A 23,937-nucleotide genomic window follows, 5' to 3' on the forward strand; every position below is an offset into this window, starting at 1 on the left:
ACTGATCTTCCGTGGATCAAAAATTATGAAGAAGCTTCTTCTCATGTGAGTATCTTAATAATGAGCAAAATAATTGCCCTATGATTCCTAGAAAATAATTATATAGTGGTTGCAAAACTTGACAATGTAGATTTGTCACCTATCTGAGATGTGCTTTCCCTCATTCTTAGGTTAATTATCACAGCAAATGGTTATTATGCAGGCCCCAGATATTGATCTTAAGCTGCCTTTGGTAAGAGTTTAGAGCAGTCCTTAGGTAGGTATATTATGACTTACAAGTCTTACAACAGGGAAGTGGAGTGGTTGATACAATTTCAGAAATATGATCTAAAATCCTTGCATAAGGTTATCTGATTAGTGTCTTAAGCATAAAGTGCAGTTAATTCAGCATGCAAAGCTTACAGCAAAAGCTCTCCTTTCTCCTTGGTTCATCTCATTTTCTTGAATGGATCAACAGCCCATAGCAGGAAAGAGGAACATAAGATGTCAAACAAAAGTAGGTGATCATTGTCGCTATTCCAGTGCCTCAGTAGATTTTTATGAAGTTTAAGGCCCCATTTAGTATCAGTAAGACGTTATTAAGCGTGTAGAGCAAGGCGGATCCCTTCAATTGTTGTATGCTTTTATTAATTCTGACCAAAATTATGATATTTTACCTATCCAATAAGCACAGGAAAAAAAATCCTTGGAGAAACTGGTGATTAGAATCCATTTGTCATGGTTTGGGAACATATTGTAATAAGAGAACTGCAAGTTTCGCTTGCATAAAAAGGAATGAAATTACGGGTAATGACGAGTGTTTTTTTTTTTTTCGAAACAAAAAGGAGACATAGTATCACTACATATTCAAAAACTGTGCTGCAAGAGGTTGGAGCACTTGGCTCTCTACAGAAGTTTGCAACTCTATGAACTGTAGTGTTAATCTCCCTAGGCACATAACTGAGACAAAATTCTCACTATTGATTGGATGTTTGAGGGAATCTCAGTATAGATGGTAATGATGAGTGTTGATGTTGCTACTCGTGTCTCATTCATTTAGTACATGATGCCAATCATTTAGGTGATCGATTCACGCAAGAACAAAGTACCAAAGTTGGCTGTGGTTTGGAGGCATGCTATTTTTCTTTTCTTTCTTTAGTGCCAATGATTAGGCATGTTAAATTTTTAGAGGAGGATAAAATGTTTAGATAATTTAGATGAAAATTATATATATTATCAGTAGATGTTTCAAAATTCAAATCTATTGGTGTGCTTCAAATAATTTTGTAATGTCAAAACAGGGAGAGAAATATGTTAAAAATAAGAAGAAAAAAAATTGTAGAGTTTCCTACGGTTTAAAGCCCCATTAAAACATTTACATGTCACGTGGTTCGATTTCAAGCTCCGAGCGGTGGTCTAAACAAAACCCAATAATGTCCGAGCGGTGGCCTAAACAAGGTCCGAGCTATGGGGTCCACGGGAAGTGTGTTGGGTGCCTGTCCTGGGTGCGAGAAGCTGTTTTTATTACTAGGCCAGGTGGCGGCAATCCCCGACGTTGGTTCAGGCCGCGGGGCCCATTCATCAAGACCCAGTTGCCTGCCTTGGTCGAGACAGGTGAGCTGCACATCGCCTCGTCCCGGGGAGACGTTGGCGAAGACGGTGGTTTAGGATCACGCGACACGATGTCACATCTTTGGCCTTTTATATCAGTCGCCTTGCGCGCCGTTCTCTCTACAATCTCCAATGGCTCTTTCCCAGGTCGCATTTGCCCTCCCCCCAGGCGTCCTCGCCGCCTTCATCACCCCTCGCCGGACCGCCGCCCTCTCGCTCCCCGCCCGGCCGATCCGATCCTCGTCGGCGGAACGTTCCCGGAGCAGGAGCAGCCGGCGGTCTCATGATCGACGCCCGATGGCGTCCGCCACTGCGGTGGCGAATGCCGTCCGTACTGGGGAGGACCTCCCAGAGGACTACGATACGCGGTTCCCGGCGGTGGATCCGAGGCGGCGGCGGAGGGCCGGGGTGCTGCTCCACCCGACCTCCCTGCCTGGCCCGCACGGGATCGGGGATCTCGGCGACGAGGCCATCCGCTTCTTGGATTGGCTCCACGCAGCTGGCGCATCAGTTTGGCAGGTCCGAGACCCCTCTCTCCATCGTCTTATTCCGTTCCTTGATTTCTTTTATCTGACTCTTGAAGTTTCTTCTATGATGTTGCTGTTGTTGAGGGAGTTGGGACTTGGAATGATCGCTTGCCCAATTCTGGTAGCTAATGTTTCTTTCTCCTTCGAAGTCATTATGTGCTGACGGTGGATTTGCCATGTCAAGAAATCCTTTTCTTCTTTAATTCTTTTTAAATAAGCCTTGAACTTGCTCGATCTGGAAACTTAGCATCAGGTGTTTGTTTGGTCCCATGGTTGTGGTGTGATTCTTGGCCAAATTAATAAAGTACAATCAGGGCTTCCCATGATGACATTGGCAAAGTGGGCCTTTTTCTTTTTTTTTTTCCTGTTCCATTTTTGTTTGCAAAGCTATTTTCATTCACAGAGCACTCTGGAAAATCTAAAACTCATATAATTTGTTATGTTCTGTAGGTTTTACCACTTGTTCCTCCAGGAAGGAAGTCCAGGGAAGATGGATCACCCTACTCTGGCCAGGTACGTGTAGTCATACAATTTTAAATGGAAAGATCATGAAATACTTGTTTTTCGATTAGCGTTTGCAGTTCCAATTTTTGTCGTTATTTTTTTCTACGTCAAAAACAGTTTGAGTCATGGGTGCCATCGAATGGTTTTCTGCAGGACGCTAATTGTGGCAATACCCTTCTGATTTCTCTTATAGAGCTAGTCCAGGATGGTTTATTGATGAAGAATGAACTTCCAGAATCAATGTGAGTTTGCAAATTGCTTGGTTTGATTTTTGGGTCTGCCCATTTATGTTGTCACATGTTCTTTTTTCATTTCTAGGGATGTGGAGCACGTTGACTTTAAAACAGTTGAAGATTTAAAGGACCCTTTGATAGCAAAGGTTGGTAGAATAACTTTAGACATTTTTGGCCGATGTTGCATGCGGAACATTGTCGAGTGCAATATTCGCTCTATGGATTTAACCTTTTGGTGTAATAATTTTCAATACTGTCTGACAATTTATGTTTAATAGGCTGAGAATAAGCTGATTGGTTGAAGTTTTCCTAAACCTAGGTTTTTGAGACAAATCTATAGGCTGATATATTTCAATTGTTCATATCAGAACCACCTTTAAGGTTATTATTCTTTTGAATTTAACTTAAGAAGAACTGTTATGCCATCTTACTACTTCACCACCAGAAGCACTTAGATTTTCATGCACCAAATTTTGTACAAGAAAGGATTTTGTAGTATATTTCTGGCACAAATGCTTTGTATATAGTCCACCACCAGTTACATTGTTGCATAAATAAGTGTTACTAGTCACTTCCCCTCATCGAAGGAAATGCACTAAGGACCCCTGTTACCACATCAAACAATTATACAAAATTATGAATCTACTTATTCCATGGAAGACCTATTTGTGACATACTCCAATTTAATAAATGAAACCCATTTTAGGGCATAAAGAGATTTATGCAATTGATCATGACTTATTTTTAAATATGCATCTCATTTTTTTGTATGTCCTGGTTAGAATTGGACATGCGTGCCCTTTTAATTAATAAATTTAACTTTGAGCTAGCTATCCTGATCTGTGCATAGTTCATTATTCTTTATCACACCCATCAAAATTAACAAAATTTTAAGTTATATGATGATTGGGAGATTCTGGTGGATGATCATTTTTGGCTAAATGCTATTTCTTTTTCAGGCAGCAAAGAGGCTTCTTCTAAGCCAAGGGGAGCTCAAACAGCAGCTCAATGATTTCCGGAAGGATCCTGGCATTTCAAGTAAACATTTCTCATTGCAATGTTGATTTTGCAGCATCGTTGCTGAACTGTTTTTGTACTCAGTAATGGATAGTTGTTCACCATTTGTTGGAAGAACAAATATAGTTTGGCATGACCACATAATACCACAATAACATCAGAAGGTCCAAAATGGTTGGCTAGGATTTTTTCCTGCTGTTGAGCCATGTTGGATGGTAATATTACAAGTCAAACTAAGTTCCATAACTGGTTCATATATTAATATAATAAAACCAGCATTTGGAAGAACAGTATATTTACATGAATCTTTTCTCTGTACATGATACATGCAGCTCTTTTTTGTTTTTGTGGATTGAATTACTTATCATCATAATTGAAATATATTTTGTGTCATTCTACTTAGCTTGGCTTGAAGATGCAGCTCTCTTTGCTGCAATTGATCACAATGTTAATGCATTTTCCTGGAATGAATGGCCCGATCCTTTAAAAAATCGCCACCTTGGAGCTTTGGAAGATGTGTACCGAAAGCATGAGGACTTTGTAAGTACCTTGTGATTCTATAGCCAGTTAAAAACAACCAAAATTAATTTTCCATTATGTCATCTGAGGAGTATGTTCTTCATCATGCAGATAGACATATTTGTTGCTCAACAATTCTTGTTCCAAAGACAATGGCAAAAGGTTCGTCAGCATGCACGAAAATTGGGAATTAAGATAATTGGCGACATGCCTATTTATGTGGGTTATCATAGTGCTGATGTTTGGGCTAATAGAAAATCATTCTTGCTGGTATGTTCCATTAACATGGTCAAGTGATCAGACTGGCTAAGGTGCTCGTCTTTACTACTCATTTTCTCTCTGCTTCAGGACAGAAGTGGTTTTCCGATTCTTGTAAGTGGTGTGCCACCTGACGCCTTCAGTGAAACAGGACAACTGTGGGGCAGGTTAATATTCCATGACAGACTGATTCTTTCGATATTCATATCCTCTCAGAGTAGTTCCTGACTTCTTTGATAATGAAATTGATTTGCCATTTATTTGATGGACTTGAGTCTTTTTACACGACCTGCACATCAAATTCGTTCAAGAATATATCTTCTTATCTAATCCCTTTTTCTTCTTTCTTTGTATTGCCTCTCTGCATTCAGTTCACTGACCAAATATTTTTAGCTTACACTACTTTAGAGTTTAGAGTATCTAATTACATTGAGAATCTTCTTTTATATCCATGCTTTTGATAGTTATTGAGATTTGAGAGATTTTTAGTAATATATTGCTTTCTCTCTCTCTCTTTTTTTCTTTTTTTTTGCTTCGAGATCCTATCCTGTTCATTTTAAGGTTAAGAATGGATTAGGATAGATATTATGATCCACCATGTTGTTATGTATTATACTATGCCAATATTGATTTAGAAGAATATATGTCATGCATAGATGATTTATCCAATATCAATTTTCAATGACATAACTGCTCTTAAAAGAACTGGCAGAGGTGGGATTCAATGTCTTATGTGCTTATTAAGATGCAGTTAATTTGAGGGTTTTGTCTTGATTAGTGGAACGTTGAACAAGGACCACCACAGGAGCTTACTTAATTTTGCTTTCTATTCGTTACTTTATTGAAGCAAAAATATAGTGTATACACTAATTCTTTTGGATTCTCTATCTACATGACAGCCCTTTATATGACTGGAGAGCTATGGAGGAGAATGGTTTTGCATGGTGGATAAAAAGAATCAACCGTGCACTTGATCTCTATGATGAATTTCGGATAGATCATTTTCGAGGATTTTCTGGCTTTTGGGCTGTCCCTTCTGGTAGGTCTAGTTAGTTGATGACTATTATTTCCTCACCATGTTAAGGAAAATGTGGATTGCTAAGCATAAATTTAGATAGATTGTCTCACTAGAACATTTCTTGATGACTTATTCAAATTTGTAAATATGCAGAATCTAAAGTGGCAATGTGTGGAAGATGGAAAGTAAGCACAGATTTAATAGGTTACATGCCTTTCTTGCTAGAACACTAATTGATAGTGTACGTCTTATTTGGTTGACAGTAGGCTGGACCAGGAAAAGCTTTTTTTGATGCTGTCTTCAAAGCTGTTGGAGACATTGATATAATTGCTGAGGACTTGGTATGCCTCACCATGTCACAATAACACATGAGATTCATATCATCTTATCTTTCTGTGTCTCACATGTGATTTTAAAGTTTCTTTGTAATTTTATCCATGATACATACTTCTAATTCTAGGGAGTAATAACGGAGGATGTTGTTCAGCTAAGGAAAGATATTGATGCTCCTGGAATGGCAATTCTCCAATTTGGTATACAATAATCTCTCCTTGCTTGTAGGGCACATGATCTTCCCTTTTGCTTCCTCCAAATCAGCTAAGGAAACATACTTTGTTATGCAGTATGATTCTAGTCAGATAGTTAAATGTTATTTTTTTCATCTGCTGTTGGTTGGCCAGGTTTTGGAAGTGATGCAGACAACCCGCACTTGCCTCATAATCATGAACCGCAGCAAGTTGTATATACTGGAACTCACGATAATGATACAGTGAGACTCCAATTTTGTTTTCTGCATTTTCTGTCTGTGAACAAGAACATTTTATCAATAAACCTGCCATTTGCCTCGATATTTCTCAAAACATCCATTCGAAAATTGGTCTTTAAATTTCACTGTTTATCCTATGAATGTTCCAGGTCCTAGGTTGGTGGGGAAACTTGGGGGAGGAGGAGAAGTATACTGTAAGCACTTTTCAGTCTCTTGCTGCATCAAACCATGGATTGGACCACCATTCTCTAGTTTTGTTATTTGTGATGTCTTGATGCTTTTTCATACAGGTCCAGAAGTACCTTTCGTTTGCCGAGGGCACTGGCATCTCGTGGTCTCTGATTCAGTGTGCCATGTCTTCGGTTGCCCGGACTGCTATTGTACCGATGCCAGACATTCTCAGTCTGGGAAGTTCTGCTAGGATGAACATTCCGGCAACACAGGTGAATCAGCTTATATTTAGTTCTTTGTTGCAGAATAGTTGCACAAAGTTTCTTCGGTAAATTTGTCTTTTCCTCTTCATCATGACATTTCTGAAATGGTTAAAGCTTTAATTGACTAATCACTCTAGTTTAAACAAAATACAGGACACCATTAGTTCATTTCTTTTGACATCAAGGTGTCGCACCATTCTGCATCCTTTTGCAGCTAGGGAACTGGAAATGGAGGATTCCCAACTCGATGAGTTTTGACAGCCTAAAGCCCGAAGCAGAAAAACTGAAGGGCTTAATCGCAATGTACAACCGCCTGTGATGCTATGATGATCGCATCTAATCAACCTTATTCCCCTCTATCGTCGTTTCATCTGTCTGAGGCTTTTCGTGTTTCCAGTTTGCTCTTAGCTACTGGACGTTGAGTTCTACCTGCTGTATCAAATTACGTTCACTAAGACTATGCTTACGTTCACTAAGTATGCATCCGACTGTAAGCTTGGTGGTGGTTATCTTATCTGATCCAGGAAGTCGTTGTTTGGTGTGTGTTCATGAGCTGGGAGGCAAAATGCCATTCCTACTTTCCATCTGTACTTTAACGAGGGATGCAGGTGTTCATATGCTTCTGAATCATCAGGTACATCCGAGAAGTGAGACTAATCAAGAACGATCAAGGATTCATCATATGCATGCACATCAAGTGTTCGATCTTATGCTCTCACGTCCTAACACTGTAAGATGCAGATGACCAACCGCTGGAGAGCTTAACCACGGGCGAAAGACATCGCTTTCGAATCTTATCTTCTGTGGTTCCTCTTCTTATGCTGGTTTTTGTTTGCCTCTATCTACTCACTGTATGTTTCGTGCATTCTAGAGGATGAACAGCTGTGGGTCTAAGATAAACATCGAAGGAGGAATAAAGGAGAACTGGAAAGTAAGACATCTTGCCCCACAGCAGAATCCGACGCAACTTGAAGACTCCTGGATGTCTCTCTATCCTTGTATTGTGCTGCTGCTGCTTCCTCTCTCTATCGTACTAATCACTCTTTGGTCTAGTTTGGAGTCACTGGTTGCAGCGTCGGGATGGCGTGCCAGAGGAACGTGGGGATGGCGGTGGACTTCTCTGCATGCAGCAAGGCGGCACTGAGATGGGCTTCAGACAACTTCGTGAGAGGAGGCGATCGGGTCGTCCTCCTCCATGTCAACTCCTGCTTCCAGAATGAGCAAGGAATGGCTCACCTGTGGCAGCGTGCTGGTTCACGTATGCCTTCTCCCTCTTCTCCCAAACTAGTATCGCATGCATGACGCCAAGAACATGAGCGTCGAAGCGCCTTTTCTATCTATCGCATCCAGACAAGAGATGCGGGTCAGGGATACAAGGTAATCTGACAGTGCCTTCCATCCTTGCAGCCTTTATTCCCTTGGATGAATTCGCAGATCCCCTTATCGGCAAGCAATACGGCGTCACACCCGACTCGGAAACGCTCGAGATCCTTCGCCACATGGCCAACCAGAGAGGGGTAAGCTTCGTCTTCTTCTTCTTCTTCTTCTCTCTCTCTCTCTCTCTGGTGCTTCATGCATATTAATTATGCTTTGTTCTGTTCATCGCAGGTTGAAGTCGTCGCGAAGATATACTACGGTGACCCGAAGGCGTTGCTCTGCGAAGCCATCGACAAGATCCCACTGCACTGTCTCGTCGTCGGAAGCAGAGGACTCAGCAAGCTGAAACGGTGAACTTGCTCGGTCATTATTTCATTTCATCTAATTATCCAAAATAATGCAAATTAGCATGTTTTTGAGGCACGACCTGTTCTTGTGTCCTCGCAGGGCGCTCTTGGGGAGCGTAAGCAGCTATGTAGTGAGCAATTCTGCGTGCCCCGTGACTGTTGTCAAGCAGTAGATCCAACTTCTTACAAAAAGACACTACAGATTAGCATCAACGTTATGGGTTGTAATAATCATGTTTGGTGTACTGTTTCAGCCTCGATACAGCTTTGGGGTTTGGTAATTGCTAATTACCTTCGATTTGGTCTCTGTGTTTCTCCATGATGTATGATAGGCTTCCATGTAATGGCATAACCAAACTTTTGGTTCTCTTGTTACATGATCCGGAATGACGATGCTTATTATTATTATTATTATTATTTGGTTGAAATTCGTTGGAGATTACATGTCTGAATTATTCGTGCTTGGTTTGTTGATTCATTCCTGGTCGTCGGATACGAATATTAACTCTCCTTCGCGAGTTTTACAGCAGGATGGCACTTTGATCGATTCCGTACTTGTAGAGGATGACGAGTTGCTTGCCGGCACGCTTACCGCACGGCGACAGTTGTCACATTATTTTGCTATACATCCGTCAAATTACGAATTCTTATTCCCAACGGCGGTGATGGACTCAAAAATCTAGCAAGAAAGACACAAGTGTGGGTACGGAAACTCGCCCGTGCTCTTACCGCGCACCAGGCGTGCGTCAAGGAGGTCCAAAATTCTAAGATGGCAGTAAAATGGCACGAATGTCGGTTTCGTGTCGTCACCGAAGGTGACCAGAATCTTCTGGTGCACTTACCGCACACCAAAAGGTTGTCAAAGCGCTCCAAAAAAATCCAAAATTGTCCCAAATCGTCCAAATCTCGGTTTCTTATTCTCGCCGAAGGTGAGCAGAACCAGGGCAAGTGGGTCGTCCCACCGGATCGTCCAAAATTTTCGGTGTCTTATTCTCACCCACAGTCCAGAAAAGCCAGTCGTCTCTCCTCTGGGACAACTCAGTCCGGTGGGTCCCATGGGACCCACCTTTCCCCAATGACGACGCAGGTACGCGAAATGACTCTCTCTCTCTCTCTCTCGCATACTGTGGCTGAGATGTTCATCGACAAGCCATGGGATACTTGAGAGAGAGAGAGAGAGATGAACTCTCCTCCATCTACTTTAGCACCTTTAGGAAGACGACCGTGCGAACAACAGAAGCGAAACGGTCACGCGACTTGCCTGTGCGTTTACCGCACACCAGACGGGTGTCCAAGAGGCCCAAAAATTGGTAAAGTGACCCAAAATCATCTAAATCGCCGTTTCTTGTTCTCACGCAGGTGAGCAGAACCCACGGACGAGTCACGCAAAGGCAAAGGAAACGGGATTGGGAACACGCACTGCGGCGCTTACCGCACGCTAGAAGGCGTCAAAGGGGCGCCCGATAATTTATAATCGTTCAAATTTCTGTTTCCTATTCTTTACTCGAGGTGATCTTAAGGACAATAAATAAAAGATTATGGAAACCTGCAGGTGCTCTTACCGCACACCAGACTCGAGTGAAAGAAGCCCAAAAAATTTAAAATGGGCTCATATAGTGAAATTTTCGTTTTCCTACTCTCAGCGGAGGTGATCAGAATCATCGTCAAAGGAAACAAACATAGAGGTCCCGATACCACACGGTGTAGATACCGCCGACCAAACTGATGCCAAAGAGCCCGAAAAAATTCAAAATCGTCCCAAATCGTCCAAATTTCGGTTTCCTAATCTCACCTGCGGTGATCAGAATCCAGCCGTCTGGCCACCCGGGCCTTCGGACCCCGCAATCGACCGCCAATGACAATGCAAGTAGGCCGTCGCGGTAGAAAAATAAGTTCGAAGATCGTGGGGTATCCGTGATCCGTTCACCATCGACGACGACGGGAAGGGATGCCGTCCGATTCAGAATCCAACAGTTACCATTTCTTATTGGATCCAAGCAAGTTCTTCTCCCATCAGAATTCATACGGTTAAAAAAAAGTCCCCTCCATCCCGTGAGAAATTAAATTTTAGTTCTTTTAAACAAAAAATAAAATAAAATAAGAATAAAGGGTTCTCATTCATATCATAATGATAAGCTATTTGAAAATTAAATTCTATGTCAAGGAGGCATTATTATATTTCTGGATCGTTTCGTAGATACGTCTATTTGTTTGTATGTGCATAGTATGTAGCACATTTATCTTATTTTGCTGTATCATTGTGCAGATGCATCTCGATATGAATGTTACTACCATCGAAACCATGGAACATAAATATTTGATAAAAGAAGGTAACTATCTATCGTTACAACGTTCATGTATAGCTTTGGTTGGACATATGTTAATTCGTATAACAAAGTAATTCTTCAGCTAATTGTACTCTATTTCTTTCTGATAGTAAATCAATAACACTGATAATATGTACATAGTATAAATTAATTATAACAACAAATAGTAGACAATTAACATAAAGTGCCAAGAAAAAGGGGCACACAATTCGATACCAAATAATAAATTTATGTTTAATTCAAGGATATATATTACCAGGCACATCACCAACTTCTCATCCTGGTACAGAAAAAAAGAAATAAATAAATAAATAAATATATATATATATATATATATATATATATATATATATATATATATATATATATATATATATATATATATATATATATATATATATATCAAAACATCTGTATTCTAGTTGGAAAAAGATATATATGCATATGTATAAAATCTGGGCCTGACTAATTTCCCTGCAAGAGTGAGAATCCAGATCATGATAACAATGTTAAAGAGTGTTTACCAGTTCCTTGCTAATTTGTTTTTATGCATACCTGAAGATAACTCGTCCGGTAATCAACATCTTCGACCTCAAAACTGCTACGGTGATGGTGGTGGGGATGCCTACTTCCAAACTCTGGAGCATCAAAGCAGAGTACAGAAAACTTAGCATCTGAGTGTGAGTTGTCTTTATGAGGATTTGGCTGGTAAGTATAACAAATTTGTTAAGGACATTACTTATGAAAGACAAAATAGTACATAGACTCGCTACTATCGTCGTTGGCGTGCTCACCACTAAGCACCTTGATGAAACTACAGAATTTACATTCCACACCGATCCATGCAGCCGCTGAGCTTGCTATTTCAAACTGCACAGAGAGAGAATTGCATTACTGCTTAGTGCTTACCAGAACCAGATTGCATACGAAGAAGAGCGACAGTATTGGTATTAACCGTAATAAAATGCTTCTTATGATTGCATTGAGACGTGGCTTTCACTTGCAATCACCTACCTCCACCCTTCTCTCAATGCCTCTAGGTCACAGCACAGTGTTATTATAGCAAACACACAATTTGATATGCACACTGAGATTAAAGTTGTTTTGATGCCATGTATGGTATGAAAACTTAATTTGCTACATCTAATATCATCGTTGTTAATACCCATTGAGAAAGCAAGATGGAGAACAAACATGATTAACATTTACAACACTCCACGTCAGACTAGTGCTCAAGTCGCCACTGTTTATGAGTGTCAGCATGCTTTGTCAAAACCTAAATATTGAAACCTAACCTTGCCAAGGACAATGACTAAAATGAAGCTTTTTGGTCAGGAATACTTCTTTAGTACAATTAATATTCGGCAACCTATTAAAATTACCAAAAATGCAAGTCAACAGAAACAAAAGGTTAAAGATACTATAATACTGACTACATATTGTTTACTGACTACTATAATACTCTATAAACAGAAAGTTGGTTCTAACTCTTTCAGTGATACAAAGGCTGCAACATATCATTTCCAATTATTTTAGAGAATCCAGGCTTAAAGATGCATAGATTGGGTAAGCAACCGACCCGCTCCAAGCATGCCTTAAATGAAAATTTATATATCAAGGGGTCTGTAACCCATATTTGGCCCATGTGATGTCAGCCTAAACAGATAGATCAGGCAAACAAGAAATTTATAGATCTAAGGTCCCTCACAGCAAGGTGACCCATTCATTTGGGACAAGTTTTTTGTATTTTTTTTAAATGTCTATTTGGGACATGTTACAGTAACCTATTGATAAGATGGTGGATGCTCCTTTTCAATATTAAACAAGGACAATATCCTTTTAAATATGTTAAAGCTTTAATAGCCCCTAGACAAATATCTTTTGGTGTTTATGATTGCATTTTACAGTGTATAAATAGTAAACTAGGTAACTGACATGATTCTATTTTTCGTGTTGACTAACTTGTTAATAATGTTTTTCTTTTCCATAGTTTTAGTATATCTTGGACATTGGACGTTATCTTTAATAGAATTGAACATCGTGTTGAGGAGCTTCTCTAGCAAAAGGATTTCAATACCATAAACATGCATCTCATTACACAGGAGAAAGTCATCCTACCTAAAATCAAGGGGGTTTAGGGACTCATGACTTGCACATCACCAAAATTTTCTTCGAGGAGAGAATGTAATGTACCTATTATCTAAACCAGGAGAAGCGGCTCTGTATTAGTGTTATACTTCTTCCAAGGGGAGTTGGTGCTAGAAACTCCTATTAAAAACTATGGAAATGCTTCATTCAGGGTTGCTTAAATTTATTGATTGTGGAACTATCAACATCTTATGAAATAATTGGCTTTATCAGATCCCTATTGCTTTGAATCTTCCCTTTTCCTAACATGAATATGGATGCAGATCCTATTCACGTAGCTAATATTTATCAATTTGGAAGCTGGATTAAAAAGTATATATGCATAATTTTGCTCCAAGGCTCTGAATAGAATCTCGGTGATAGACTATCTCATGTTTCTACCGATGACATATGGTTACGGAAGCCAAATTCTAAGTGAGTTGCCATGGTTAAACGTACTTATAATTTTTCAGGGAGGGTTAGATGTGTCTTTCGAAACTTGTAGTTGCCGAAGAGGTAACTTTTGTTGGATAAGGCCTACAACATGCTGTTGGATACGATCTCCAGAAGATACATGTTGAATCGGAAGATACATGATTCCTATGCAGCATTATCAGAGACTCTCTCTCTCTCTCTCTCTCTCGTTCAGAAAACTAATACACTTCACTGTCAAGAAGGGAAAGACAACAGCGCGAGAGAAAAAGGGCAGAAATTACCTGAAATTAACGAAGGGCAGCAGATGGAAGCGAGATCGGAGCGTAGCGAGCATCGGAGACGCTGATGAGCTTCCTCGCCAAGGATTTTCCCAAATTGATCGACAAGAGAAGGACTATGACTTCAATACCGGATTCTTGAAATGAATCGGGCGGGAACGATTCTTGATTTAGGGTTTTTCTCGGGGTATGGCATTGGGAGATGGGATTCGGGGAGGGTGAGAGGTGGGTTTCGAAGGCAGCAGGGGAGACCAGAGGAAGTAATCACCGTCGCAGTGGCCGATGCTTCGATCTATGGAGCGATCGGATTTGAACGAGGAGCGCATACGAAGGCAGCGTCGTTTTCGGGGAACTCTTCGAAAAAGGCCTCTTCCTTCCATTGTTTCTAATTTAAGTCCCCAGTTTGGGGTGAAATGTAAATATGAGAAATGAAGTGGAGTGCAAAAGTAATATTTTACGACAAATTGAACCAAACCGGCTCCATCCGGTCTGAATAAAGACCAAGGGCTCGACCGCTTCGTAATTCTTACTCCGGTCCAATATATAAGCGACAATGCGCAGTTCGATTCGCCAACGCGCCGAGAGTTCCCGAGGTTAGGGTTTCGTCTCTCCCATCTCTTTCCGAGCTCGAAGCGGCGGCGATGGCGACGGCGGCGGTGGAGTCGGTTCAGTGCTTCGGAAGGAAGAAGACGGCTGTGGCGGTGGCGCACTGCAAGGGCGGCCGCGGGCTGATCAAGGTGAACGGCGTCCCGATCGAGCTGGTGAAGCCGGAGATCCTCCGCCTGAAGGCGTTCGAGCCCATCCTCCTCCTCGGGCGGCAGCGCTTCATGGGCGTCGACATCCGCATCCGCGTCCGGGGCGGCGGAAAGACCTCCCAGATCTACGCCATACGCCAGAGTATCGCCAAGGCCCTTGTAGCCTACCACCAGAAGTACGTTGACGAGCAGTCCAAGAAGGAGATTAAGGACATCCTCGGTCGCTACGATCGCACCCTCCTTGTAGCCGACCCCCGCCGATGCGAGCCCAAGAAGTTCGGTGGACGCGGCGCACGCGCTCGGTTCCAGAAGTCGTACCGTTAGCTCCGAGGGGTTCTGCAATCTGTCTTTCCTCGGAAAGTTTCGACCTTTCATGGTTTTTCTTTTTTCGTTGGCTCTCCAGTTCATTTTCGTTCTGGATTTTTATTATGCTTATGATATTGAGGAAACTTCCCTTATTAGATTCGATTATGTGATTTAGATTATTACTGGCTCTTTCCTGGATTATGCAATTTGGTCAAACTATGTCATACAATATTTAGCCCTGATTCTTGATAGTACTTGCATATGGCACTTGCGGTTGCTGAGTACTTGATCAATGTCTTCTATCGATGGGCTGATTGCCTATTGCTTTGAAGCAGGAGGCAGGCATTGACATTATCCAATGGTGTCTTATTGGATGTATGCAAAAGTACATATATTATGTTTTCACAAACAATTTTGGTTTCTTGTCTACTTTCTCCATGTACTTTATGGTAAAAGACAACTACAGTGGAAGCTAACCTGGAGCTTGGAAAGGGTGAGCATTTAAGCAGGAAGGTTTAATTTCATTGGGGCATCTCTCATTGTTATTTTAACTGGTACCACAAGGCTTCTTGTCTCAGGTAATCATTTTATCAGAGATGTCATCTCTTGATATGGCTTCCGCCTATAAGTGGTTATACATGTAGTGTAGCTTATTTACTGAATTTTACTGTATACACTGGAGTCCGAGACCATTTTATTAAGATTTGCACTTAGCAAGCCATCAAGGTAGAATGCGACATCCGACCATGTAATTAGTTGTGCTTTTTAAGTCAGGCATTAGATAGTATTAATGGAATACTGGAGAACATGAAACTCTTATGGGAGAGTTCATGAGCTTTGGTAGGTTAGAGTACATTATTTGTTATAGTTGCATGACACATATTTAATAAATTTCATGAATGATTCTCATAATCAAAACTTGCTGAGCAAATATTAGGTCATTATATTTCTGTAATTTGATGAAATTATATTCTCTCGTGGTGACTTTATTAATTAAAGCAACTCTTAGTAGCAAAGTGTGGACAGGTTTTTTGGGTGTGTTTTAACCTTTATACATCAGTGGTTGACTGGTCTGCCTGCCTGTCTTGTTGTCTGACTTCTTGAAGCTGTCACTTAGTACTGAACTCGCTTAACATTCATTTTGTGGTGCTTATTACATATTCTGGCTTAGAAACTCATACTCCCACTTGGAAGACCATAAATCTGTTTCAAATGTCTGTTTCGGCTTCCATTTCTACACTTGGCTTTGTTTAATATGACGATCTACATTTTTTTTCTTAAATTTAAGTAATTTATTTGATGAATTATTTATACATGATTAGGCACAGCTGAAACCAGAAAACTCGGTTGTTTTTTTTTTTTTGGGACATATAAATGCTAGAGATTGTGACATATCGCAATGCTTCTCTATCAGACTCAGTTGTCTCTCTATCACATGTTCCTTCCATGGTCTCTGATGTATGTTTTCATTTGTAGTTCAGAAAGCAGCTATATTAAGGACTACTGCCATGCTGAACCTTTCTGTTTGCACTAAAATTTTGTTTTTGTTTGTTTTGTTCTTTGGAGTAAATACCAAATTGCTGTATGGATATACATTTCTGAAGTCTAGGATAACTGAGTGCTTAGCATATCATATTTACCTTTTTTATCTTATGCTGAATTTGTCAGTGCACTTGTATACTGTTCGTTGCAGTCTCGGTTACACTATTCAACAATGTGTACATGTAACACCGAAATATGTTTCAGTTCCTACATTTTAGAATTGATGGGGACTTGATCAACCACTTGGATTCTCTATAGGCTTCCGGTGCACTGAATTAGTCTTGCATTCTCAAATCACCTGTCGTTGTTTGATTTGATATTTTGCGTTGTGTATCCCTTGGTTAAAAATTAGAACTAAAGGCAGGCTGCCATGAAGGTGGGATTTGCCAATGTAATATCATTCTCTCATGCACTTTGGATGCTTTTTGGTTTTCTGTGTGCTCTCTCCATAGTTCTACCATCAGCAGTTTGTTGCACACCTGATTTGTAAGCTTATTATACGGAGGATAATTGGTTTCTGTTCTTCTAGTGTAGGAGAATTGTGTATGTTGAATGGATTTAATGTTCACATGGAGGAGATATGTAGTAAAATATCTTTGTATCTGATGCATATCTTTTCATCTGTAGTAAAAGTCTCAACTTATGTTTTGACTTTTGATGATGGGGAATGTTATCTTTTCATCCTTATTATGATGATAGATGGATGATTTTGATAATGTCAGAAATATTTTTTGTGAAATCTGTAGATCAATATGATGTAATGACTGTAATGTGATATAAGTCAATTTAGAGAAGGAAAGGATCTATCTATTACACAAGGGGCTAAATGATATGCTACAACATAGAACCATCAGATTAGGTTGGATGTCAGGTGTCAAAGTAGAGAGAGAATGTAATGCCCAGTTGAGCTTTACATTGGATGGACATGCCGAAGGAAACTTGATGATGCTTAGAATTAGGTGTTGTGAATGGCCATCATATGCATTGTTCCTCTGTCTTCCCATGTGATCTGCAGTTCCAGTTTCATTTAAAGATGACAAGCTACATGCTTCCAAAAGATTACGTAGCTATCAGGCAATGCACAACCCATGTGGCTCAGGCGGCAACATACCATGAACTTTACCGAGCGACGAGCATATCGAAGACCAGAAACAGAGCACCTTCTTCCCTGTAGCCATTGATGTCTCGTCACATTCCCATCACAGGATGGATAGAGTGGATAACGGAGGTCTTTGTTAATGAGACACATTACATCTGACGTCCTCCAAATCCCCACCCAATCCACACACTTGAAAGGATTAAGGAACATTATCTTGGCTTGCTTTGGATCCACACTAGTGAAGCTTCCTGCCAAAGTGACTTTGGTATTTTTCTTGAAGATGTGGAAGGAATTTTGAAGCTAACAAATCACTACTCGCCTTCTTAGTTAGTAGGCTTTTAGCCAACTTACAGTAGCAGGTGGCCACTGTTGTTGACACCAACAAAGGATAGAACCAATCCAACGAGGAGCATCCTGCGAACAGGGAACAGTAATCAAAGCAGAAAAAGACAAGCATGCCTTACTTATCCATAATGGCACCGAACACCGGCAATGAGGACACGGGGATGAGCTCTTACACATCATAAAAGCGGAGGAGACCCATCGAGGCTTAGAGCATCAGCATCAGACCTCGAAGAATCGGGATGGCAGACATAGCTCTTCTGGTGGCGGAGGACTTCCAGAGGAGCAGAAAACGGTGGGAAACGGAAGAAGACCATGGGAGGAGGAGGAGAGAGGAGTGCTTCAGTTCCTCGGCTTCCTTCGCTGGTTCGGCTCTCGGAAGGCAGGCCAGGGAGAAGGTATCTTCCTCCAAGGAAGTGGAGACCGCCGTGGAACCACGAAGCTCGTTTGGTGTGGCCGCCTTTGATGGTCTCTTCTCTGCTTGATTTGGGTCATTGTGATGATGTCACTCGTCTCCTTTTGATTGTGTGTGTGTGTGTGTGTGTGTATGAAGAATCTACAATGGATTCTCTTTTCTCCTAAACTATTTAGATTCATCCATCCGAGAGATCGACTCGATTAATTTCACATCACCACTGTTTTGATATCCTTTAAATAGCAAGCACTCGGCAAGCGACAAATTGTGCTGTGCCAAAATTCTTAGCGGCGATCACCTCCCAGAGGTTGCGTTCCGTCTCAGGTGATTTGTCGGGATTTCGACTCGAGAAGATGGTTGCAGCAGAAGATGACGACGACCAAGTGGAGTAGGAAGAACATGAATGCTTCGGATCTGCTCGCAATACACGAGTCTCATTGTTGAATTCTTTGGCGATCACATGGAGCTTCCCGAGGAGAGTGACGAGCATATACGGTGCTCCAAAATTGCCCCAGTTATGGACGGGAACTCTTCCCATCACCGCTTTCCATGCATCATCTTCCTGATCGTACACCTTTATCTGAGCACCCTCCGCAGCAGCATCGCACGGATCCAAGGCATACAATTCGCCGTTCAACACCGTGCTCAGATTACTCCCTATGCTCAAACTAGTCTCCGCCTGCTTGCCCGGCCAACCCTTGCCCATGCCGGCGGGCATATCCACCCAGGTGTTCGTCTTGGGATCGTACATCTCGCCGCCGACATCGGCATAGAATGGATAGCAGTATAGATTCTGAGGCACGCACAGCCTGCCCTTGTACGTCGTCGCTCCCGCCGCAACAGGCCTGGTGAACTTGGAGAACAGCATGCTCGGCACCGGTGCCCACAACCCTGTCCGTGGATCATATACTTCGGCAGACCGTAAAGAAGTTAAACCTTTCTTGCCCCTCGTAATACCGCCGATGACGTAAAGCTTGTCATCCAACACGCTCGTCTTACAGAAAGCCCTTCCGATCGTCATTGGACTCGATTCCTGCCATGAATTGGCACAGGGATCATACCTCCAGACAGACTTGATTGCTGAAGAACTCGACAGTCCACCTAACACATAGAGACATCCGTCGACCGTGCCGACTCCACAACCATAGAATGGCATATTTACCGAGGTATCCGTAGTACCAAGCCAACTTCTAACCATGTCAGCAAATTTGGTGCTTGGATCCATCAGGATCCTTGGCCACAGTCCTAAGGAGCCCCTCTGGGTGTTTGGCATCGGCGGCAACCTTTGCCATCTCCCCGACCGAGGGTCTAAAGCATGCCATGCAAGCTTACCATCTTCGACTTTTGTCAATATGTAAACCCATTCTTCAGTTCTCCCGAGTTCTTTTCTTAACTGATAAACTTCAGCACCAGAGAGAACTGCTCTCCATCTTCGAGAAACCATCTTCATGTTCAGATAGCAAATTCTAGGCACTCTGGCTAAGATCTCTAGTGAAATCTCATCAGGCAAACAAGGGATCAACCTTGTGTTTCCACTACCGTAGTTGGCTGACATCCTTAGCCTCTTACAGTCTTCTAGTTCGAAGGATTTGCGATGCTGCAGTAGTCGAGCTTTGCTACGAGGTAAACTCAAGAATGAACCCATTGGCCTTTTCTCTTTTGGGCCGAATGCTTCGACAACCCTTTCAGAAAACCAACAGTTACAGTCGTCGAGAGAATCTGCAACACGCAACACCAAGCGATCGTCAAACAACAAAAAGGAAGCTTTATTCATTAAACATTTCCAATCATTATAATACACTTCTATATGAAATAAAAATAAAGTAATACTTCATGAAACTCATATCTAATAAGAACTTATGAATCATCATAAGCAATAATCATTCTTATGCGATAAACTCATGTACCATATCTAGATCATATACACAATTATCGAGTGACATCCACATACAACATAGGCGATCAGCAGCCATTCGATGGCACATCCCCCAATAGTGAATGAAGAGGCATACTACACAATATGAATTCTATGTTCTCCCAATAACCGACGGAGAGAATTCATGTCGCATTCCCAATAACGAATGAAGCAGTACTCCTCACCAACCAAGGTGAGACACGTTCCTTCCAACAAAGACGAACGGAGGAACCGTTGAGTTGTCACATTTAGCAGTCAGCTCATCCCTAACAATACTAGCCATCCCAAACAAAGTCTTCAAATATTATCATATATCACAATGGTTCATTTCCATTTATTCGTGCATGCATCCAAAGAGACCATGCGATAAAAATATATTGATAGACTATGCTTGGCATATGGCATGAGAGACTCGATCTATTGGTGGCTTTGCACTACGATGGGCTCTTAAGCTACATTCGCATTGACACTTCCAATACGGATCACTCACCATAGCCACATATATCCCATGATAACAATCATATTAATATTATCAACTTCAACGTTAAATATCATTTAAACTTAGAAATTGAAAATCATTCTCAAATTTAATAACATAACTCAATATAAGGCTTTTAAATGTGTTAAATCATAAAATCAAAATGTGTCAATCCCATTACAACCCTTGATTAATCTAAACCCTAGCTGAATTTGTCCAATTGACTCAAGCCGGACATAATTCGACTAGGATTCGACCATATATTATATCCTCATAGACTCGGTATGAAATCATCCTAAACTGGTCTAATTGGACTTGATTGCCCAATTAATAACATAACTTAATATCTTTTAAATGTGTTAAATCATAAAATCAAAATGTGTCAATCTCGTTACAACCCTTAATTAATCTATACCCTAGCTGAATTTGTCCGACTGACTCAAACCAGACATAATTCAGCTAGGATCCGACCACATATCCTTATCGACTCAGTCTGAAATCATCATAAACTGGTCTAATTGGTCTAACTTGGGCCAAACAGGCTTATTAAACCTATCTATCAAAATTGATCTAGAATCACCCTAAACCGACATGAACGAGTCAAATTGGTCTGGTTCAGCCAAGATACAAGGCTCAGATTAGGCCACAAGGAGCCACGGGGCTAGCTTGCACGTGGCACACTTTTGGGCCCTTGTGGGCCATTGGCCTGGCCCAATCGAATCAATTTTAATTTTTCCATTTTATATTACACCTATAAATTTTAATTTGTCCTCTTTTAGTACAACATGTAATTGAATAATGCAATCTAATTCAATGCAACATGAAATTCTAATGAAATCAATAATAAACAAACTTGCTTAATGAATGCATGCATGCATGAAATTCTTTAAATAAACATGCTAAACTAAATACTTAAGATGTTGCAAAATGGTTAAATCCACTTAAAATGAATGGTTTCATAAAATTAATTAATCAAATCAAATCAAATCCACTGTAAATAAAATTACATTTCATTAATCCTGATCCGAAGTTAAACTAATTCGAGTGATATTATCATCTATCTATCATGATCTTTTAAAGTATAATATTTTACCGGATTCGAATTTTTCAAAAACATTAGCAAATAAAAAATTTAAAATAAAGGAAAAAAAAAAAAATAGAGGGCCGACCTCTCCTCCCCGAAGACGGTCGTCGCTCTCCTCTTGACACTATTGATGAATTGATGAGAGGTGTGACCAGAGAGGAAGAAGGGTTCTCTCAAGGAAGCAAATTTTTTTGGATTAATCATTTGATTAATTAACCCGTCACTTAGGGAAGTATTTCTAATTCGGCTAAGGAAAAAATGAATACGACTAAACAAAGAAAATCCCAATCCCTAATTAAAGAATTTTCAATTTAGGAAATGAAAGAAAAAATATCCATCGATGGCAACGATTTCTTTGCGGAAGCACAGATAGAACAACGAATCAACAAACAGAAGCCAAATAAAAAAGAAAAGATCGAACTTTGATCCACCCAGAAGCCAAATCAACCCAATTAATCGAGAAGCTTCGAGATCCATAAAAACGACCCCAAAATCGAAACTTTTTTGATGCAGCTCGAGAATGGGGGCGTACCTTGCGAAGAAGAGCGACGAAACCCTAACCAGGGCTTCATTACCCTGCTAAAGACAGAAAGCAGCAAGTAGATATAGCTCCACTGCTCTCTCTCTCTCTCTCTCTCTCTCTCTCTCTCTCTCTCTCTCTCCAAGATCTACAAAAACGACCCCAAAATCGAAACTTTTTTGATGCAGCTCGAGAATGGTGGCATACCTTGCAAGGAAGAGCGACGAAACTCTAACCAGGGCTTCATTCTCCTGCCAAAGACAGAAAGCAACAAGTAGATAAAGCTTCACTGCTCTCTCTCCAAGATCTACAAAAACGACCCAAAAATCGAAACTTTTTTTATGCAACTCGAGAATGGGGGCATACCTTGCATAGAAAAGCGACGAAACCCTAACCAGGGCTTCATTCCCCAGCCAAAGACCGAAAGCGGTAAGTAGATATAGCTTCACTGCTCTCTCTCTCTCTCTCTCTCTCGGTAAGGAGATATCGTCTCGCTCTTCGCTTGTCTATATATAACATAATCTGGACACAGTAAAACCATGCGTCAAGTGGACACATCCAAATCTGGACATCAGCATCCGCCATTTTCTTACATCATCCTCCTTTTTTTTCCCCATTTTGCGGCCTGGTTTTTCCAATTTTGCGGCTGTAAAATAATGGAAACCTGATTCGTTATTTCTTTTCCTACCTTCCTATATTAATGGAAAAAAGAATAGTCAATGGCATAACTCTGCAACCAACAAATTAAAATATGCATTATTTTTTTGGATATAACAACGATTTAGATGTGAGTTCATATTGGATCCTTCCTTCCTTCCTTCTTTGAGCTACAATCACCTTCCTTCCTTCCTTCTTTGAGCTACAATCATCTATAATTAGATGCGGGTTTCCATCGGTGAGGCTCCCCTAAATTTCCGGAGCCATCAATCAAAGCTTTCTCCAAGTGGTCATGCGTATGGTTGGGATAATGGGAATGCTTTGGATAGAAATCTATCTCAACTTGACTTGATGTCAACCCTAATTGTCCATATCTCAAATGCAAACAATTATTCGGCATGATAATGTGGCAGGGATGTTGGGAGTATATTGAGGGTCGAGTGTTTGTGTTTGGAAAATGCCTCCTTGTTCGATCATGTCAACATCACAGACTGTAGTAAGTACTAAATGGCATTGAATCCGATGAGGTGATGAGATCACCAGATGAGTTCACAAAGGATGACAGTGAGATCGATAGATGACTTCACATAGGAGGGGAGGCTCTCTTTGATGATGTGGAACGACAAGTTACATTAGATATTTCATCGAGTCTAATCTCATGTACGATGGATGGGTGATTCATGATTCGAAATCTTAATTTTTGGATCATCGTGTAAGATCTTAAACTAATCGGAGCATAAGTAAGATTTAACTCGGAACTACTTGGACGGTAGGTCTGAACGTAACCTCAGGCAGCATCTTTGGATGGATATGGATGGAAGACGAGACTTGAGGAGGGGAGGGGGGATTATTACTAGTCAATGTCATCATCGTAGTAGGAGAAAACTAAAAAAGTTAGTATTACCGTTTAGCAACCAGTCAACTTTATTTACTTACCATAGGAGGAGGATGTGCTCATAGTCTTCTTCGTGTCCTCTCCAGCATTAAATGTGATAGCCATGATCGTGAGTTGGCATTTAGCTTATTGATAATGGCAGTATTCAAATAGCCCCTAAAAGAACTCTAGA

General features: G+C 40.9%; 4 protein-coding genes and 1 long non-coding RNA gene across 7 annotated transcripts; 3 read left to right on the forward strand and 2 right to left on the reverse strand.

Annotated features, from left to right (window-relative positions):
* Positions 1–1,694: 1,694 nt before the first annotated feature.
* On the forward strand, positions 1,695–7,409 carry LOC135632003 (4-alpha-glucanotransferase DPE1, chloroplastic/amyloplastic-like). Its single transcript, XM_065140244.1, has 16 exons — positions 1,695–2,109; positions 2,568–2,630; positions 2,775–2,863; positions 2,940–3,000; positions 3,814–3,892; positions 4,275–4,411; positions 4,502–4,660; positions 4,739–4,815; positions 5,548–5,687; positions 5,820–5,851; positions 5,933–6,007; positions 6,127–6,199; positions 6,347–6,435; positions 6,582–6,626; positions 6,723–6,875; positions 7,081–7,409. The coding sequence occupies exons 1-16, from the start codon at positions 1,723–1,725 to the stop codon at positions 7,183–7,185; spliced, it is 1,764 nt and encodes a 587-aa protein (XP_064996316.1). The 5' UTR covers positions 1,695–1,722; the 3' UTR covers positions 7,186–7,409.
* A 217-nt stretch (positions 7,410–7,626) lies between these two features.
* Positions 7,627–8,965, forward strand: LOC135632004 (universal stress protein PHOS34-like). Its single transcript, XM_065140245.1, has 4 exons — positions 7,627–8,124; positions 8,274–8,383; positions 8,475–8,593; positions 8,691–8,965. The coding sequence occupies exons 1-4, from the start codon at positions 7,947–7,949 to the stop codon at positions 8,761–8,763; spliced, it is 480 nt and encodes a 159-aa protein (XP_064996317.1). The 5' UTR covers positions 7,627–7,946; the 3' UTR covers positions 8,764–8,965.
* A 2,116-nt stretch (positions 8,966–11,081) lies between these two features.
* Positions 11,082–14,109, reverse strand: LOC108952189 (uncharacterized). Of its 2 annotated transcripts, XR_010494271.1 has the most exons (4): positions 13,761–14,109; positions 11,712–11,787; positions 11,473–11,555; positions 11,082–11,197 (listed from the first exon to the last, which is right to left on the reverse strand). It is a non-coding gene; the product is annotated as an uncharacterized LOC108952189 (long non-coding RNA). The 2 variants fall into 2 exon arrangements; XR_010494270.1 differs by lacking the exon at positions 11,082–11,197 and having other exon boundaries at positions 11,335–11,555; positions 13,761–14,108.
* A 204-nt stretch (positions 14,110–14,313) lies between these two features.
* LOC135631753 (small ribosomal subunit protein uS9) lies at positions 14,314–14,997 on the forward strand. Its single transcript, XM_065139591.1, has one exon. It carries the CDS (start codon positions 14,399–14,401, stop codon positions 14,834–14,836), a length of 438 nt encoding a protein of 145 aa, XP_064995663.1. The 5' UTR covers positions 14,314–14,398; the 3' UTR covers positions 14,837–14,997.
* Positions 14,998–18,401: 3,404 nt separating this feature from the next.
* Positions 18,402–22,681, reverse strand: LOC103976718 (F-box/kelch-repeat protein At1g22040). Of its 2 annotated transcripts, XM_009392022.3 has the most exons (3): positions 22,580–22,681; positions 22,421–22,464; positions 18,402–19,935 (listed from the first exon to the last, which is right to left on the reverse strand). In XM_009392022.3, exons 2-3 carry the CDS (start codon positions 22,458–22,460, stop codon positions 18,452–18,454), a joined length of 1,524 nt encoding a protein of 507 aa, XP_009390297.3. In that variant the 5' UTR covers positions 22,461–22,464; positions 22,580–22,681; the 3' UTR covers positions 18,402–18,451. The 2 variants fall into 2 exon arrangements, with proteins under 2 accessions (XP_009390297.3, XP_018677866.2); XM_018822321.2 differs by lacking the exons at positions 22,421–22,464; positions 22,580–22,681 and adding an exon at positions 22,226–22,399.
* Positions 22,682–23,937: the final 1,256 nt, after the last annotated feature.

The sequence above is a fragment of the Musa acuminata genome, chromosome BXJ3-2 (assembly GCF_036884655.1).
Source record: "Musa acuminata AAA Group cultivar baxijiao chromosome BXJ3-2, Cavendish_Baxijiao_AAA, whole genome shotgun sequence".
NCBI lineage: Eukaryota > Viridiplantae > Streptophyta > Magnoliopsida > Zingiberales > Musaceae > Musa > Musa acuminata.

Excerpts from the sequence above, each read along its gene's own strand:
- LOC135632003 (XM_065140244.1), top strand. The coding sequence starts at position 1,723 with ATGGCTCTTTCCCAGGTCGCATTTGCCCTCCCCCCAGGCGTCCTCGCC. Across the intron at positions 3,001-3,813 it reads AGGACCCTTTGATAGCAAAG|GCAGCAAAGAGGCTTCTTCT; the intron begins GTTGGTAGAATA and ends TTTCTTTTTCAG. Across the intron at positions 4,816-5,547 it reads ACAGGACAACTGTGGGGCAG|CCCTTTATATGACTGGAGAG; the intron begins GTTAATATTCCA and ends TCTACATGACAG.
- LOC135632004 (XM_065140245.1), top strand. The coding sequence starts at position 7,947 with ATGGCGTGCCAGAGGAACGTGGGGATGGCGGTGGACTTCTCTGCATGC. Across the intron at positions 8,125-8,273 it reads GTGGCAGCGTGCTGGTTCAC|CCTTTATTCCCTTGGATGAA; the intron begins GTATGCCTTCTC and ends CCATCCTTGCAG. Across the intron at positions 8,384-8,474 it reads ACATGGCCAACCAGAGAGGG|GTTGAAGTCGTCGCGAAGAT; the intron begins GTAAGCTTCGTC and ends TGTTCATCGCAG.
- LOC135631753 (XM_065139591.1), top strand. The coding sequence starts at position 14,399 with ATGGCGACGGCGGCGGTGGAGTCGGTTCAGTGCTTCGGAAGGAAGAAG.
- LOC103976718 (XM_009392022.3), bottom strand. The coding sequence starts at position 22,460 with ATGAAGCCCTGGTTAGAGTTTCGTCGCTCTTCCTTGCAAG. Across the intron at positions 19,936-22,420 it reads TCGTCGCTCTTCCTTGCAAG|ATTCTCTCGACGACTGTAAC; the intron begins GTATGCCACCAT and ends TGCGTGTTGCAG.